A 16,110-nucleotide genomic window follows, 5' to 3' on the forward strand; every position below is an offset into this window, starting at 1 on the left:
TTTGGCCTTGGTTTGAGGTCATCTCCAACGGAAGGATCCAGATGGCCAGAGGGCCGAAAATAGCCCGAAAACAATCTCCAACCGAGGGCTAGGTCAGAGGGCTATAGAATTTGAGAAGGCCTTACAGAATCGGAAAGGGCTAGAGGGTTGGCCACTTCCAACCAGCCCCAGGTTGGCCATAATTTTTTTAAATGTGTCGGATTTCCTGTCGGTTATAACCAACATGAATTCTTAAGAAAAAATTCAAATGCAACGGCTAGTCAGCTAGCCGTTGCGTTTGAATAACTAGTCGTTGCATTTGAATTTTTTTTTACAGTTTTATTATTATTTTTATTTACAAAATTTTTCATATAACTTCTATTTTTTCCTATAACTTTTATTTTACAAAATTTGTTTCATATTTTTTTAAAATTCTATTTTTCCTGTAACTTATATTTCACAAAATTTGTTTCATTTTATTTTAAATTCTTTTTTTTCCTATAACTTCTATTTCACAAAATTTGTTTCATATTTTTTTTAAATTATATTTTTTTCCTATAACTTCCTAACCCATTATACAACATTAAATTAAATTAAGTAACATGAAACAACATTAAACAATATGAAACAACATTAAATAACATTAACCAACATACAAATTATACAACATAAAAAAACATTTAACAACATTTAAATAATAAATTACATTTGGCTGTATGGCCCTTTGGCCCTCCGTTGGAAACGGTTTTTTGTGACAGGGCTAAAACGAGCCATCTAGCCCTTGGTTGGAGACGGAGGCAAATATGGCCATGTATTGTTCATTAAAATATTAATATCTTGGAGGATCTTGGAGAGCTAGATGGCTAAAACGAGACATTTGGCCAGCTATCGGTTGGAGATGGCCTGACATTTGGCTTTTAGCCTAAAGATTTGGCTTGGGCTAGGTTGGGTTTGGGGTGGGGGTGGGGGGGGGGGGGAATAAGTGGAGTAATTTGGCAAATAGCCCAGGGTTGGGTGTGGTCTTATGGACTTTATGCCACCTAATTGTTTAACGTTAATTTTCATATTAATATTATAAAAACATGAGATAATAGAGAGTCCACTAAGACTTCTACTTTTGAGAGTCTCCTTAGACCATCTCCAAAGGATAATCCTAATTGGAATATCACACAATCAAATTTGAAGGTGGAAAGAAACTTCAACCGACATGTCAATTCTACTTGGATTTACATATGAGTCTTGCTGTCAAATTTGACATATAAAAAAGGTGTTGTGTCCTACAAATATCATTTATATAAAAAAATATATAATTTTGTGAAAGAAAATATCTGATGTTGTGACACAGCGTTCCTCTTATAGCCGTCGGGAAATACAAAATTCCTAAAGGAAAACTAATGAAAAAGACTTGAAAATTTTGAGTTTTAACGATAAGGACAAAATAAAGGGTAAATTGAATAGTATCAGATTTGACTTTTTAATGTAAAAATTTGATTTTTCATTAACGTGAACAGTATCACGGATTTCATGTCTTTATGTTTTCAAATTCTGACCGTCCATTGTACCCCTAGGTCTATCAAGAGTCATCATCACCCGTACACGTGTTCCCTCCCACTGACCTCCGACGCTACGCTTTCCGGACTCTAATTAGCGCCAAATTCCACTCGCGTCGCTCTCAGAGAATAAAACCTAAAGCTCCTCCAGATCCAACGGCTGGCCACCACTCCTCACCCTCCCACCCACTCTTGACTGTCCAACCGAGATTTCAATCCAGACCGTCAGATCAGCCATTGCTCTCATCCAGCCCTCCATTATTTAGGATATTCAATTTCAAAAAACATCGAGAGGGAGTGAAAGTGAAAAAGACCAAAGTTCGAGAGCTGCTCTATCTTCCCCAATTCTTCCGATTCTCTTCAATCTCTGCAAATCTCTGATCCGGTTCGAGATTTTCAGCAGCTAAAAATCGAGCTCCTTCAGAAATTTCAAACCTTTTTATTCAAAATTTTATGGCTGCTTTTTCGGTAGTGGAAATCGCCGCCTAATCGCCGCCGTCGTTCCGCGACGGTCTCCGGTGACGATTGAGCTCCGAAACGACACCGTTTCTACATTACCGATGGCGTGCGCGGTGGAATTATTTCTCGAAGGGTTTTGAGCATTTGTGTTTTGGAAATTAAATGCGAATTTGGGAGACTAATTGTGCATGTTGGCATTTGAATTTATTGGAGATTAATGGAGCAGAGCGAAACGGTCTCCGAAGTCGCGCCCAAGAAATTGGCGAGGCAATTGGATTTCACGACGCTGTGTCGATCGTCGGCGAGTGCGGCGGTGCCGGACGTACAGCTACAGCTACAGACACCGTCAGTGGCGCAGCAGCAGCCACAAATCTCACCGGCAAAACCACAGTTGCATTTGCATTTACAGTCGCCGCAGCCGGCGGCGGTCCATTCCCAGAAGCAATTAACGCCGCCGCCGGCGATTCCGCAGCTTCAGGCTCGGCCGAGTCCCTCGCCGCCCGCAAACGTTCGGATTCCGCACCCGGTGCACAAGCTTTCGCAAGTGAGGTAAATTTCTATGAATTTTGATCATATTTGGACTTATTTATTTGAATTTGAAGTTTATTTGGTTGAATTTGGTATTGAATATTGGAAATGTTGAGATAGGCTTTGATGTAGTGCCAAACTTTATGATCTTGTGGTAGAAAAGTAGTGCAAAATTGGTAATTTTATGCTTGAATGGTAAATGTGGTTGCTAAGGGAGTTTGCATTGTACATTTATGAGAAATTGTGTTAAGATTTTCAGATATATTATTGATATTGGTAATGTTGTTTAATAACTTATCTGAAAGTACAAGAATTTCCTACTATCTTAATCATAGAGAGGTGGAAGCTCTGCTTTTGACATTCTCTTCGATATTCTACTTTGGTTTTATATCGTTTATTGTTAATTATTGTTCATTTCTTTTGTTTCTTTCTAATTAAGTTATGTTTAAAGCTCCCTGATTGTGAGGTTTGTTGTATTATACTTCTCTTGACCTTTGTGTGCATGTGTTTCTCTTCAGCAAACAAGAATCTCCTTTATCACGCCAACGTGGCGATGGAAAAGATTGTACTCCAAAGAAGCAGAAGCAGTGCAACTGTAAAAACTCTCGGTGCCTGAAGTTGTAAGGACATCTCCTCCACTTCATAACTTTTAGCATTAGATTGCTCCATTTGGAATTTGTATTTGTTTTTGGTATCTTGTAATTTGAAACTTAGATGCCAAAAAACCCTTTGTGGAAGATCTCTTCACCTCACATCTGGAGAGTGGGGGAGATGTTGTAGATATTTGCATTTTGGTCCTGGGCACTTCATCTCACCTTTTGCATATCTTGTGTATTCTGTTACACATTGAAACCTTGATAGTCAGTTTAACCCTTTCATGTAGAGTACATGTTTTTCCAAGTGAAAATGTCAAAATGCTTTATGGTGGAAACGCAGCTTGTCGTCCATTAACATGTAAACAAACAGATATTCTCAATGATGCTTCAATTTGCTTACATAAAGCTGCAAGCTTGAATGTGAATTCTCTGTAGATTTATATTGGGAAACCTCTATCCCTCAGTATGGTATTTTCGTTCCATTTGCATATTGGAACGAGATAATTTGTGGAATTAATGGTTGAGTTGATAAATCCACTTTAAGTTACTATCAATACAAAATGATGTCACCTTTATTTTCTAGTACTTTATATGTTTCAAATTATCCCCATGTATGTGGCTCATCATAACTCCGCCTATGTCTTACATGGCCGGTCCCAAGCCCGGATAAAGGAGGAGGGGGAGGGCGTCAGGTAGTCGACAGCCGGCACTCCATGATCACGTCGAATCCTTATGAAAATGAATCCAGAACAAAATCGCGCTAAAGCTAGGGCGTCACCCGTAAGTGGCGCGCTGTGTGGCCCGAGCACAGTGATAAGTGAGCAAGGGTCGCTGTATCTCCATCGGCACCCGGATGCAGTGTTAAATGAGCAAGGGGGCCATAGAAACTTCTTTTCGAACGACTCCACTCAAAGTTGTTTGGGAGCATATGCTCCTATCAACTTTACCCGGGACACACAAAAGAAGTACTTTGATCCTATTAGACGGGGGAGGGTGAAGAAGCTAGGACAGAAGGGTAGAGTTCAAGAGAGCAAAATGCGTTTAGGAACGTGGAATATAGGAACCTTAACGGGAAAATCTATGGAAGTAGTGGAAGTTATGGTGAGGAGAAGGATAAATATTATGTGCCTACAAGAAACTAAGTGGGTTGGTAGTAAGGCAAAGGATCTAGAAAACTCAGGGTTTAAACTTTGGTATTCGGGCACAAATAGAACGAGAAACGGTGTTGGCATCATCGTGGACAAGACCTTGGTACAAGATGTTGTAGATGTCAAGAGGGTAGGAGATAGAATCATGGCAATCAAGATTGTAATAGGACAAGAACTTATCAATGTGATTAGTGCGTACGCACCTCAAGTAGGGTTGGATACGAGTTCGAAGGAAAAATTTTGGGAAGATCTTGGAGACTTGGTGCAAGGAATTGCTCAGACGGAGAAGTTATTTATAGGAGGAGATTTAAATGGACACGTGGGCAGGGAGACAGGCAACTATGGAGGTTTTCATGGTGGCCATGGTTTTGGGGAGAGAAACGAGGATGGGGAAGCTATCTTGGATTTTGCAATGGCATATGATCTCTTCTTAGCCAACACCTTCTTTAAGAAGAGAGAAGAACATGTGATCACCTACAAGAGTGGGTCGTCAAAAACACAAATAGATTTTCTTCTAATGAGGAAAGGGGATCGTATAACTTGTAAGGATTGCAAAGTTATACCAGGAGAGAGCGTGGCTAATCAACATCGCTTGTTGGTGATGGATGTACATATCAAAAGAGTAAGACAAAAGAACAAGACTTGGAAGTGCCCAAGAACTAGATGGTGGAATCTAAAAGAAGAAAAACAAGCCATTTTCAAAGAGAAGGTAATCATCCAATGTGTGTGGGATAGAGAGGGGGAAGCTAGCCAAATGTGGGATTCCATGGCTAGTTGTATCCGAAAAGTAGCAAAAGAGGTATTAGGAGAGTCCAAGGGCTTTGCCCCACACCAAAAGGAATCTTGGTGGTGGAATGAGGAGGTACAAACAAAGGTGAAGGCTAAGAAGGAATGTTGTAAAGCCTTATACAAGGAGAGGACCGATGAAAATGGTGAAAGGTATAGAAAAGCGAAGCAAGAGGCGAAGAAAGCTGTCAGAGAAGCTAAGTTAGCGGCTTACGACGATATGTATAAACGACTAGATACCAAAGAAGGAGAGTTGGATATCTATAAACTAGCTAGAGCAAGGGAAAAGAAGACAAGGGACCTAAACCAAGTGAGGTGCATCAAGGATGAGGATGGAAAGGTTCTTGCTACAGAGAACGCGGTTAAAGACAGATGGAGAGGTTATTTTCATAATCTTTTCAATGAAGGACATGAAAGGAGTGCTTCTTTAGGGGAGTTGAGTAACTCAGAAGAGTGTAGAAACTACTCCTTTTATCGTCGAATCCGGAAGGAAGAAGTGGTTGTAGCTTTGAAGAAGATGAAGCATAGAAAAGCAATAGGCCCAGACGATATACCAATCGAAGTGTGGAAAGTTTTGGGAGAGACAGGTATAACATGGCTCACTGACCTTTTCAATAGGATTTTGAAAACGAAGAAGATGCCAAATGAGTGGCGAACGAGCACTTTGGTGCCTATCTACAAGAATAAGGGCGACGTACAAAATTGCATGAACTATAGGGGTATTAAGCTAATGAGTCATACAATGAAGCTCTGGGAGAGAGTCATTGAGCATAGATTGAGGCAAGAGACACGGGTTTCGGACAACCAATTCGGGTTCATGCCAGGGCGCTCAACCATGGAGGCAATCTATCTCTTACGAAGATTGATGGAAAGATATAGAGATGGGAAAAAGGATTTACACATGGTCTTTATAGATTTGGAAAAAGCGTATGATAGGGTCCCAAGAGACATTCTTTGGAGGATTTTAGAGAAGAAAGGAGTACGAGTAGCATATATCCAAGCTATAAAGGATATGTATGAAGGAGCAAAGACTGCCGTAAGAACTCATGAAGGACAAACCGAAAGCTTTCCCATAACTGTAGGATTACATCAAGGCTCATCCTTAAGTCCTTACCTTTTTGCGTTGGTAATGGATGAGTTAACAGGACATATTCAAGATGATATTCCTTGGTGTATGCTTTTCGCAGACGATATAGTGTTGATAGATGAAACTCAGGAAGGGGTAAATGCAAAGCTTAACCTTTGGAGAGAAGTGTTGGAATCTAAAGGTCTTCGCCTAAGCCGATCAAAGACAGAATATATGGAGTGCAAGTTCAGTGCAAATGGAGGCCAAAACGAGTTAGGGGTGAGGATCGGAGATCAAGAAATACCAAAGAGCGACCGTTTTCGTTACCTAGGATCTATCTTGCAAAAGAACGGAGAATTAGATGGAGATCTCAACCATAGAATACAAGCTGGATGGATGAAGTGGAAGAGTGCATCCGGCGTGTTGTGTGACCGCCGTATGACACTGAAGCTCAAGGGAAAATTTTATAGGACGGCAATAAGGCCGGCGATGCTGTATGGCACAGAATGTTGGGCGGTGAAACATCAACACGTACACAAAATGGGTGTAGCGGAGATGAGGATGCTTCGTTGGATGTGTGGGCACACGAGAAAGGATAAGATTAGGAATGAGGATATCCGGGGTAAAGTAGGAGTAGCCGAAATTGAAGGAAAGATGAGAGAAAATCGGTTACGGTGGTTTGGACATGTGCAAAGAAGGCCTACTGACGCTCCGATTAGAAGATGCGACTATGGGACAGAGGTTCAGGGCCGAAGGGGTAGAGGAAGACCTAGGAAAACTTTGGAAGAGACTCTAAGAAAAGACTTAGAGTACTTGGATCTAACGAAGGACATGACACAGGATCGAGCACAATGGCGTTCTAAGATTCATATAGCCGATCCCACTCAGTGACTTAGATTTTCCAAGTCTCCAACCAAGAAGTTTTCCTCACTCGGGAAATTAAGGGAACACTACCCCAACCTACATGCTCCACTCAGAAAGCTTCAACATACAAGCTTCAACAAAAGAAAATTCAAAGAACTTAGCGAAGAAGGCTTTGGTGTATTTAACACAATACGTTGAAATGAAGGAAAGCTTATTTATTGATATCCCCGATAAGCTACAAATATGTACATATACATGAGTCAAAATAAACACACAAGAGGGAGCCTTCACAAAGGTTGCTTAGGAGAAGTCTCAGCAGTCGGTAGAGCCCCAGAAAGAGAAGGCACCGGAGGGGGATCATTTGGAGCCTCAGTACTGGACAGAACCCTAGAAGGAGGAGGCATCAGAGGTTGATCATTTGGAGCTTCATTACGCGGTACAGCCCCAGAAGACGAAGGCAATAAATGCCTTTGGAACAAACCCACAAATCTCTGATGATCAAGTAAAACCTGACCATCAGTTTCCTTCATCTGGTCAAGCTTCCTCTTCATGTTTGTAGCATAGTCATGTGCGAGCCGGTGCAACTGTTTATTCTCATGCTTGAGCCCTCTAATCTCCTGTTTGAGACTCATCACTTCAGCCGCCAATGATTCAACTTGGCGGGTTCGAGCAAATAGGCGTTGGGCCATATTAGACACAGAACCTGCACACTGAACACTGAGAGCCAGCGAATCCTTAACAGCTAACTCATCAGACCGTTTGGAAAGTAGTCTGTTATCTTTGGGAGTGAGAAGGTTCCTGGCCACCACCGCAGCGGTCATATCATTCTTCATCACGGAATCCCCAACGGTAAGAGGACCAGTTGGGGAGACGAAGGATGGGCGCCATATGTTGTCTGGAGAAGGCGGGGCTGCCTCTTCAACAAGGTTCAAGTCAAAACGACGGTCGGAGGGGCCAGACATTTTCAAAGGTGTTGAAGAGAGAAGAGGTCGGACAAATCAAGATCTTAGAAGTGCAAGAATGAAGCTTCTACTGGTGGAGATTCAAGTGTGCTTTGGAACTTAATGCCAGCCCCTATAAAAATCTGCACTCGACGGAGCTTCAGAAATCAAAGAGGCGCCTGCTCAGAAATCGAAGAGGCGTTTGCTTTCTCAAAAGTTGGGCTGCTTAGAGATCACGAGGGTTGATCTCAGAAATCGAAGAGCCGTTTGCTTTCTCAAAAGTTGGGCTGCTCAAAGACCACGAAGGCCGATCTCAGAAATCGAAGAGGCGCTCGCTTTCTCAAAAGCTGGGCTCCCTAGAGACCACGAGGGCCGATCTCAGAAATCGAAGAGGCACCTACTTTTCCAGCCTTGTCAGCACCTGTCACACGCACACTCAGCTTTGCGGAAATTATGGGCATTCTGTCAAAGACTTCTGGGGAAGTAGAAAACACATGAATCTTACTGTTCAATCACCCACTTCCCACACGCAACAATAGCTCATGGGTACCACAGATAACTTTGCCAAAGTTCTCTGCCAAAGTTGAGCACGTGAAGCTTGCAGCTCCCACTACATCGCTCTGACCAAGAAGGGTAAAAGAATAGCAAAGAAACAGCACTAACAAAGTTTAGACCCATAAATTTTGAAGGTCTAGCTACCATATTATTACCCACAAGGGTAAAGGAACAGTACCACTGCTGGATAATTGGAAAGTCCATGTATGTCAACCTCTGTGCTTCGTGGCAAGGTAGACTAGCAAACATGCCCAACCTTTACTCACATTCGAGAAAACACTCCCAATAAGATTGCTTGCTCCAAAATCGAAGAGGCACCGTCCTCCGAATCTAAAGAGCCAGACTCCCAACATGACTACTTTCTTAAAAATCGAAGAGAGGGTAAAGGAACAGTACCATTGCTGGATAATTGGAAAGTCTCTGTGTGTCAACCTCTGTGCTTCGTGGCAAGGTAGACTAGCAAACATGCCCAACCTTTACTCACATTCGAGAAAACACTCCCAACAAGATTGCTTGCTCCAAAATCGAAGAGGCACCGCCCTCCGAATCTCGAGAGCCACTCTCCCAACATGATTACTTTCTCAAAAATCGAAGAGACACTGCTCCCCGAATCTCGAGAGCCAGACCCCCAGCATGATTGCTTTCTCAAAAATCGGTGAGGCACCGTTCTCCGAATCAATCGAAGAGACGTTCGCTTTCTCAAAAGCTGGGCTGCTCAGAGACCACGAGGGCCGATCTCAGAAATCGAAGAGGCACCTACTTTTCTAGCCTTGTCAGCACCTGTCACACGCACACTCAGCTTTGCAGAAATTATGGGCATTCTGTCGAAGACTTCTGGTGAAGTAGAAAGCACATGTATCTTACTGTTCAATCACCCACTTCCCACACGCAACAATAACTCATGGGTACCACAGATCACTTTGCCAAAGTTCTCTGCCAAAGTTGAGCACGTGAAGCTTGCAGCTCCCACTACATCGCTCTGACCAAAAAAGGTAAAAGAATAGCAAAGAAACAGCACTAACAAAGTTTAGACACATAAATTTTGAAGGTCTAGCTACCATATTATTACCCACAAGGGTAAAGGAACAGTACCACTGCTGGATAATTGGAAAGTCCCTGTGTGTCAACCTCTGTGCTTCGTGGCAAGGTAGACTAGCAAACATGCCCAACCTTTACTCACATTCGAGAAAACAGTCCCAACAAGATTGCTTGCTCCAAAATCGAAGAGGCACCGTCCTCCGAATCTCGAGAGCCAGACTCCCAACATGACTACTTTCTCAAAATCGAAGAGAGGGTAAAGGAACAGTACCATTGCTGGATAATTGGAAAGTCCCTGTGTGTCAACCTTTGTGCTTCGTGGCAAGGTAGACTAGCAAACATGTCCAACCTTTACTCACATTCGAGACAACACTCCCAACAAGATTGCTTGCTCCAAAATCGAAGAGGCACCGCCCTCCGAATCTCGAGAGCCAGACTCCCAACATGATTACTTCCTCAAAAATCGAAGAGACACTGCTCTCCGAATCTCGAGAGTCAGACCCCCAGCATGATTGCTTTCTCAAAAATCGAAGAGGCATTGTTCTCCGAATCTCGAGAGCCAGATACCACAGACCACTTTTTCAAAGTGCTCTGACAGAGTTAAAACATGTGAAACTGGCAGCTCCCACTACCGTGCTATGACCAAGCAGGGTAAAGGAATAGCATTACTACTTGTTGTTAGGGAGACTCCTATATATGTCGACCTCCATCCCCAACGGACAGGCAGACCTGCAAAAATGCTCAACCCTTCATCATATCTGAGAGGGCACTCCCAACAAAGCCTTTCGAAATATTCAGCTTTCTTTCCCCCCGATAATACCTCTGCAAACAAGCTATACTAGAGCAAGAATATCTCATATCATCAGGGTTAAAAGCAAGAGTATCCCATATCATGCTTTTTCCCTGTTTTTTCTTTTGGCCTTGTTTTTACCTGCAAGACAAGGAGAAAGAGAGCAATCAGTCAGCACTTGGAATCAAGCTTCCAGCCAGGAACTGACTACCTGGAACCCCTTACCTGATTACTTACCTGGCATTGCTCTCGAGTACTCATCTTCAACATCTTATGTTTCCAGGGAAGATTCCGCATCTGCTTGAGGAACAGATAGGGCAAGTGCGAAGGATACAAGGAAGCATGTGGAGACAAGCGTAACAGCACACGTGCCGATACATCCATTACTCTGTCAAAAGCAAAAGTATCCCATATCAGCAGGGTGGAACGTACTCTAGATTTGATGGACTTGTTTTGACCCTCAAATTCTTCAGTCGGCCTTATACTCTGGAGGAAACCAGAAAACCCTCCAGCTCAGTTCAAGAATAAGCCTGTGGAAAGTTACTTCTTCAAAAGCAAAAGTATCTCATATCATCTCTTCTCATTTTTCTTCTCTTTATCCTTCATGCTGCTGCAAGATGGGGAGAAGGTGAACAATCAGTCGGAGCTCTGATTGCTTACCTTGTCTGTCACCTCTTTCAGCAGACCCCCTAGCTCGGCGACTTGGGGGACTCCTACTACATGGTTTGTATCGCGCTTGACCAAGCCTGAAACTACAAGTAAGCTTCAAGTGAAATTGATACATTACCTTGTGCATCTCCACCAGTTAAAGATACCACCCCTGGATGGAGGAAGAGTACTTCCAGAGAAGATGCCACATCTACCTATGAGACAGATAAGGCAAGTCAAGACGACACCACACTCCGATACTTAGAAGTTTCGTGATTACGAGATCATTCTCCCACAATATTTCCTAATGTCATTTGTACTAAATCATTCACTCGTACTCACTAAAGGAGAGCTTGAACCTATGTACTTGTGTAAACCCTTCACAATTAATGAGAACTCTTCTATTCCGTGGACGTAGCCAATCTGGGTGAACCACGTACATCTTGTGTTTGCTTTCCTATCTCTATCCATTTATATACTTATCCACACTAATGACCGGAGCAATCTAGCGAAGATCACAAAAAGCGACCGTTTTCGTTACCTAGGATCTATCTTGCAAGAGAACGGAGAATTAGATGGAGATCTCAACCATAGAATACGAGCTGGATGGAAAGAGTGCATCCGGCGTGTTGTGTGACCGTCGTAGGCCACTGAAGCTCAAGGGAAAATTTTATAGGACGACAATAAGGCCAGCGATGGTGTATGGCAGAGAATGTTGGGTGGTGAAGCATCAACACGTACACAAAATGGGTGTAGCGGAGATGAGGATGCTTCATGGGATGTGTGGGCACACGAGAAAGGATAAGATTGGGAATGAGGATATCCGAGGTAAAGTAGGAGTAGCCGAAATTGTAGGAAAGATGAGAGAAAATCGGCTCTGGTGATTTGGACATGTGCAAAGAAGGCCGACTGACGCTCCGGTTCGAAGATGTGACTACGGGACAGAGGTTCAGGGCCGAAGGGGTAGAGGAAGACCTAGGAAAACTTTGGAAGAGACTCTAAGAAAAGACTTAGAGTACTTGGATCTAACGGAGGACATGACACAAAACCGAGCGCAATGGCGTTCTAGGATTCATATAGCCGACCCCACTTAGTGGGAAAAGGCTTTGTTGTTGTTGTTGTTGTTGTTGTATGTGGCTCATCATCTATTCTACTTCCCCCACATTCTTTAATACCTAAACTCAGAACTTGACAATCTTGTAGGTACTGTGAGTGCTTTACAGCTGGAATTTATTGTGAAGGTTGCAACTGCTCGAATTGTCACAATAATGTGGACAATGAAGCTGCTAGGCAGGACGCACGTGGTGCAATTTTAGAGCGTAATCCAAATGCCTTCCAACCAAAGATTGCTAGCAGCCCACAAGAATCTCGTGATGGTAGGGTATGTAATCTGACTCATTTGTAGCTTCAACTGTACCCTTGGATGGACTTTTACGAAGTTCTTATGATGGTGAGAAAACAAGGAGGTGCAAGCATAGTACACTCTTAATGTTTAGTCTAGTTATTGATGTTCTTGAGTCAATTTTATTGCATTTGGTAATTCAGCTCAGTGTGCATTAATAGTTTCTTATAACAAATGCAGGAAGATGCTGGGGAAATTCAAGCAGCTGGAAGGCACAACAAAGGATGCCACTGTAAGAAATCAGGCTGCCTCAAGAAGTATTGTGAGTGCTTCCAAGCCAATATTCTATGCTCTGAAAATTGTAAATGCATGGACTGCAAGAACTTTGAAGGAAGCGAAGAGAGAAGAGCTCTCTATCATGAAGGCCACAATACTGTGGCCTACATGCAACAGGCCAATGCAGCCATTAGTGGGGCCATTGGAACCTCTGGTTACGGGACCCCTCTTGTGTCCAGAAAAAGAAAAGGCTATGAACTTTATTTTACCACTGGAAATCAATCCACTCATCCGATTGCACAATCTCAACAGGTACAATTTTTCTTCAAGTACTTGAATACATCTTTGTTAAGTTTTGGGTAGTAGTGTGTTTGGCGTTGAATATTTTGATAAGTTGTTCTTGTCAGGCTTAAAAAAGTCCAGTATTGCCATTATTACTACTTGAATGACCTTACTCATGAAGGCTAAGATCATTGTTCACATTTTTTTTTAGCTCAGGCTAAGCTAATGATCATTATTCTACAAAAATGCTTGTGGAATATGGCAATCCCTTCCAGATTTAATTCGGATTCAGTTCATTATTCTTGCTTCCATTTTCATTCCATCTATTTCTTAAGCTAACAGGCTTCGTGTTAACCTTATTTTTTAATTGAATTTTATCAGGAAAATCATCTAAGACCTCCTATGACCTCTTCTTCTCAGTTGTCTGTTCCTATCTTTCATGCTGCTAATGCAGCAGTATCAAGACCTTCAAAAACAACTATATACAGGTGTGTTACTTTTCTCAACATTGTTAATTCAAAAGTTTGCTTTATTTTCCTTCAAAATATACTAATCATCACGTTTTGTGACTGAAGATCTCCATTGGCGGACATCATCCAACCAAAAAACGTAAAGGATCTGTGCTCACGTTTGGTTGTAGTTGCAGGAGCAGCTGCAAGGGAACTTGCAGGTTTTGGTTATATACACAAGTCAATTAGATTCCTTTATTCTCTTGCCAATGCATGTGCATCTCATTTCACTTTCGAGTTTTTAGAGCTCTTTTTTATTCTTTGTTTAAAATATTTTGAGGACACTGCTAGAACCCTACTGTCCTAATGGGCTCTCCCAAGATGACAAATTTTTAGGTAATCAGTTGTCTGAAAAGGCTATTATTCCAAGGCATGGAACTCTGTTGTTTTTGGAAAGACAATTCTATTCCGTTTGGTTTCGGAAAACTTGCTTTCCAACTAAAACTGCCTTATCATAGTTTTAAAAGTAAATGAACAAGAGGCTGTTTCTAAAGGGCCCAAGAAAAAGGAGCTCATGGTTATTGACCAATATCGAGTATATGTTTTTCTCTTGTATTTTCATTGTGCCATTTTCACCCGGGCTTCTGTTTATTTCAGACTAATCAATAGATTTCTGAATTTTTTATTTCCTTGGGGAAGAAAACTTACTGTCTCTCTTTCTCCCACCTTTTAGTTGCTACGGTGGATGTTAGATATTCTACATATGGTCTTTAAAATATGTGATTCGGTTTTGAATTTTCTAATTTAATCTGTCCAGGAAACAGGCAAAGAGAGACAATTGATAAGACTAATGCCACTTCATCCACTCAAGAGGGGAATAAACATAAAACGGAACATGATAAGCAGCATGATGACCATATAGAAGTGAATCAAGCAGATAGAGACGCGAGTAGATTTTCTGGATCGAATGGAGGTGATGTGCAAGATAGTAGGCCAATGTCACCTGGAACTCTTGCCCTGATGTGTGATGAACAAGATAAGATGTTTATGGAAGCTGGATTGCCAAATGGTGCTGGAACCGATAATCCAAGCATGCCTCAGAAGTCAACTCAGGATATAGGTTTCACAGAGGTTTACGTGGAACAGGAAAGGCTTGTTCTGACAGGGTTCAGAGATTGCCTTAACCATCTTATTACGCGGGGGAGCATAAAAGGTGAGCTTCTCCAAGTTACAATTCTAAACTTATGATTGTCGAAAAACAAATACCCATGTGCTTTGTGAATATTTTTGAGAACTTAATACTATGAGAACACCCTACAAGGAAGAGATCAGTTTGGCTTTGTTCCTATATTTTTCTACCCGTTCAGAGCGTTGTGGAAACTTGGCCAATCATGTCTTCTTTTACTGTAACTAGCAGACTTTCTAGAATGAATGTGCATTTTTAGTCATGGATATAAATGGTTTTCGGGGTGTTGAATTCCCCACATCAACATCTTGTTTTAGTCTTTGGAAGATTTCTTTGCAGCCAAGTCCCGAAATTTGCAATTTGAAATGTTATAGTGGCCCAATACCAAAACTTATTGACAGGAATCTTTTTATCTCTATTAAAGCTTTAGGACGGTAAAAAGTTCTATTTTGTGACTGTTGATTGACTTTGTTCTTCATTCATGCATCCAGCAAGCCTAACAAGAGTGAGTCGTTTGTCTTTGACTTTGCAGAAACAATGTGTTCTCCCCAAGCCAAAAGGGAGAGGGTAAGCCACAAAGAATCCGTACAGGTTGGAACAGCAAAACCTACCACTGAACCCAGGTACCAGAAAGAGGCCTACAGCAACGACATTGTGAAATCTCCTCTTTCATCAGCAAACGGTAAAATTCTTCAGCCGGTAACAACAGTCACTTCTGGTGACAATGATCTCACTCTAAAGGTTGGATTGCCCATAGAGAAATAATACTGAGCACTCAAACCAACACCGGTTGTAACTTAGGATAGAAGTAGCTCCAAATTCAAATGGTACTACCGTGCCTCTTTCGAGACACTTTGGCATGATTTCCTGCCACATCATTTGATCTTAGGTCTCACAGTTAGTAAAAACGAACTTTCGTAAACTAATGAGAGCTAGACCCTTTTTCTCTTGGCATAAATTAATTCTCGAAAGAGCTTCTTTCAGTTTTGTTATGCATTTCTGCTGGTGTATGATAAAATGCTTTTTAGGGGTTTCCCATCTCAATACAGAAGTGTTCAAATCTCACAATAATTGTCGATATTAACCGTTGGATCTCTTATGGCTAGGGTTGGAAGCCTGGTAATCTGGTAGAGGAGCTAGAAAAAGCCAATCCCATGAAAGCACTGTTCCCAGAAGCCATTCCATGCCACAGTACGATTACCGTATTGGTGGAGCTTCCTTGCATCTTCCTTAAACTGGATTGTCGTTCTGATTGTTTTGTTTGTTTGAATGTTGCTTCCTACCACTTTCAGTTTTTTTGTTTATTTTTCGTTCAAACGGAATGTTCATCACCATAAGGAGACGAGCACATGAACCCAATTCACTCAATCGAATACCAAACATTTCTGTTTGGTTGCTGGGAATTTTGAGAAAATGATGTAAATGCCAAAATAGTTTCCAAATTACTAATTCTTAAAGAACTTGTCGCTCAAGTAATTCAAAGCATGTACTCTTGTCATCATGTTTTTGATACTTCACTCTTCCAATATCGTTTGGCCATATCCAACAAAACCATTGGAGGACTATTCTTGTATGCCTTATCTTATGAGGAGAGATTATGAAGTGTCTCAGTTGTATATAATTATAT

General features: G+C 41.8%; 1 protein-coding gene across 2 annotated transcripts; it reads left to right on the forward strand.

Moving 5' to 3' along the window:
• The first annotated feature begins 1,763 nt into the window (after positions 1–1,763).
• LOC126601376 (protein tesmin/TSO1-like CXC 5) lies at positions 1,764–15,886 on the forward strand. 2 transcript variants are annotated; one of them, XM_050268084.1, is made up of 9 exons: positions 1,764–2,537; positions 3,035–3,136; positions 12,152–12,329; positions 12,531–12,878; positions 13,230–13,336; positions 13,424–13,518; positions 14,115–14,510; positions 15,016–15,224; positions 15,590–15,886. In XM_050268084.1, exons 1-9 carry the CDS (start codon positions 2,206–2,208, stop codon positions 15,818–15,820), a joined length of 1,998 nt encoding a protein of 665 aa, XP_050124041.1. In that variant the 5' UTR covers positions 1,764–2,205; the 3' UTR covers positions 15,821–15,886. The 2 variants fall into 2 exon arrangements, with proteins under 2 accessions (XP_050124041.1, XP_050124040.1); XM_050268083.1 differs by having other exon boundaries at positions 1,788–2,537; positions 15,016–15,165.
• Positions 15,887–16,110: the final 224 nt, after the last annotated feature.

The sequence above is a fragment of the Malus sylvestris genome, chromosome 15 (assembly GCF_916048215.2).
Source record: "Malus sylvestris chromosome 15, drMalSylv7.2, whole genome shotgun sequence".
NCBI lineage: Eukaryota > Viridiplantae > Streptophyta > Magnoliopsida > Rosales > Rosaceae > Malus > Malus sylvestris.

Coding starts and splice junctions, on each gene's coding strand:
- LOC126601376 (XM_050268084.1), top strand. CDS start 2,206: ATGGAGCAGAGCGAAACGGTCTCCGAAGTCGCGCCCAAGAAATTGGCG. Junction 12,330..12,530: donor AAGAATCTCGTGATGGTAGG/GTATGTAATCTG, acceptor TAACAAATGCAG/GAAGATGCTGGGGAAATTCA. Junction 12,879..13,229: donor CGATTGCACAATCTCAACAG/GTACAATTTTTC, acceptor GAATTTTATCAG/GAAAATCATCTAAGACCTCC.